This window comes from Agrilus planipennis, unplaced genomic scaffold (genome assembly GCF_000699045.2).
Source record: "Agrilus planipennis isolate EAB-ADULT unplaced genomic scaffold, Apla_2.0 scaffold81, whole genome shotgun sequence".
In the NCBI taxonomy this organism is placed as follows: Eukaryota; Metazoa; Arthropoda; class Insecta; order Coleoptera; family Buprestidae; genus Agrilus; species Agrilus planipennis.
Genome location: NW_020438902.1, coordinates 28,016 through 30,675, shown reverse-complemented (window position 1 = coordinate 30,675; position 2,660 = coordinate 28,016). Strand labels below are relative to the sequence as shown.

General features: G+C 30.2%; 1 protein-coding gene across 1 annotated transcript; it reads right to left on the bottom strand.

The window, feature by feature from the left end:
* Positions 1-394: 394 nt before the first annotated feature.
* LOC108737211 lies at positions 395-2,180 on the bottom strand. Its single transcript, XM_018469935.2, has 3 exons — positions 2,006-2,180; positions 769-891; positions 395-693 (listed from the first exon to the last, which is right to left on the bottom strand). The coding sequence occupies exons 1-3, from the start codon at positions 2,094-2,096 to the stop codon at positions 488-490; spliced, it is 420 nt and encodes a 139-aa protein (XP_018325437.1). The 5' UTR covers positions 2,097-2,180; the 3' UTR covers positions 395-487.
* Positions 2,181-2,660: the final 480 nt, after the last annotated feature.

Below are 2,660 nucleotides of genomic sequence, written 5' to 3'. Positions count from 1 at the left end.
TATCATCAAAAGGAAGAGAAAAGACACTCCAGCTAGCGCAATAGGAAATTTCCTTAACAAAACATAGCAATAGCTAATCGAAGAGAATTTAACAGAGAAAATATAGGCACATGTTTAAATAAGGAAAAATCTTATATTTTCATATGCCGAGTAATGGAATTTTTCGAACGGAAGAAAAACATTACAACATCCATCAATTGACTCTTTCATATGCTTAATGGGTTAATGGTAGTGTAAGAATTTGTTTATTAACAATGTTATTTACGTTGTCACCATTATTTTTAAGAAACCCACGAGAACAGTCTGAATTCTTGGTCTCAACCCAAAAATTATATTCAACTTATATTGTAGCGGATGACATGACAGAAAAAAGCTTTTATTTTACATTAATTTTTATTATGTCGTTACAAATAACAGTTTAAAAAAGTTATACATGCACATATATGTTTATATTATTATTGGAAAATAGTGTAAACGCAGTATATTTTCAAAACTCTTCCACTTCGTTATTTTTGCTATAGTAAGTAGGATCTTTGTTAGAATCATAAATTGGTTTTCGTATTCTTCGTTCCGACATTTCCAGCGGTCTTGCATTCAATCGAATTCTATAATTTCCTTGGTAAGAAAAACTGGAATACTGTGTCCCCGGAAAAGGATTAACCGTTCGTTGGTTATTGATATTCAAAGCGTTATCTGAACCAAAATCATTTTACACACATTAACAACAGATTTGTTTTAAATTGGATTACTTTTTTTTGGAAGTCTTACCTTTATTATCTTCACATTTGATTATCGTATCCACAAACTGCATATCTTCTGTGGACTTTGAAAGTTTACTGCAAACAACTGTTCCTTCAGGACAAGCTACTCCATAACAATTGCGAATACCTTCTGAAAAATCGGAATAAAATCAAGTAAATATGCAATTGTCATTTCTTCCCCAAATAATTGTTTAATTATAAAGCATCACGCTACGTAAGAATAATGGTTCTTTCATTTACGTGAACCCACAGCCGACGATTCGCTCTCAATTAAGCATCTTCAGGGTTAGGTTTCTTAGTTACAAAATGTTTGTATCCAAGGTCGCGATTTTTTAGACATGATGAAACAATTATATTTATAGTGCAATTAATTACTTATAATACATAATTAAAATCTATTATAACAACACAATGTAAAGTTAAAACAATAAGTATTATAAATAATTGAAAACAATAATACAATATTATCGTTTTCGTCATCTTTGTTACCCCGTGATTTCACATCAATAAATAAAGGCTACGAGAATTAACTTTTCTGTTAACCTTACCCAGTTACTTTTCCAGAAATAAAGGATCTTCGTGGTAATCCGCTATAAATAAATACAATTAGGTATTGTGTCACATCATATTGTGAATATTATTACAATGGTGGTAGTTTTCGTCAACCTACCGGTTTACCTCTTTAGACAATATTGCTTGAATTGCTCAACTGATGAGTTGGCAATAGCTATCGTCAACATAATAGTATAGACAATATTATGTGTCACAATATGTGGTTGCATTTATTTATAACCGGATAGCTACAAAAGTCTAGATATAGACTTCTCGCTTTAATAGTTAAATTTTCATTGCAGCTGACTTGTTCTTTCGTACTAAATAAAGTATTGTTGATCTAAATCAATTGGCTATTATTATTTTTAAAGACTTCAATGTGTTTTTTGAATAAACGTATTAGTGCATATTTATTTACTTTTATTTTCTATGATACGAGCCAATGCAGAGCATCTAGATAAAGAAAGGCTTTACTACTTCGTTAAAGTTAATGTTATCGGCTATTCTGTGCAGTTGTTTTATCGTAAAAACAAATTTAATCGTTCCTGCTTCGAAGCACATCTTCAAGTGTAGAATAAAAATTATGCTTATATAATTGGACGTTAGAATAAGAAGCTTTACCTCTTTACTGTAATACAAAGTATTTTTATTTACTTAACAGTTTTTTTAACTAGGTAATTGCTTTTCCATACCAATTTCTGCTCCAGATAGTCCGTATATACTATTAGCTAGAACACTGTTGTAAATTATAACCAATACACTAATCGTAATTAAAAACTTCATGTTAGTATAAACAAAGTATGAATACGTTCTTAGATGAAGCAATGTAAAAGAAACACTGATTCTGGTCACGAAGTCGGTTGGTCGATTGCATCAATGATAAAATGCAATCGAGTATTTTGTTTATTCCTGATTACAACATTTGTTCATACTATCGTAGCTTTATACATATAAAATACAAATAAGGTTAGAGGTCCTCAAATTAAAACAGCCATATAAGATTACAACAACAAACAATCATAATTAATATTTTTCAATTTTTTCCATTCACTGAGACTATTATTTATTCTAAAAACAACACATTCAAAATGAACGAATTAGTCTTAATCATTGATTAAATTACCGCTGGCATGCTACTTCATTTGATACTCCAGAGACCTATTGATTAAATACAAATATACTTTTGAAATACTAGGTTCAAATTAAATGAATGCACGCTGGACCCATTGTCCAACAAACTAAATTCGTACGGATGATTTCTGGTTCATTATGTATACCTGAAACTAATAATTCCGTGTTCTACAATTTCTGATCATCAGTTACATGAACAAGTTATGTAATTCTGGC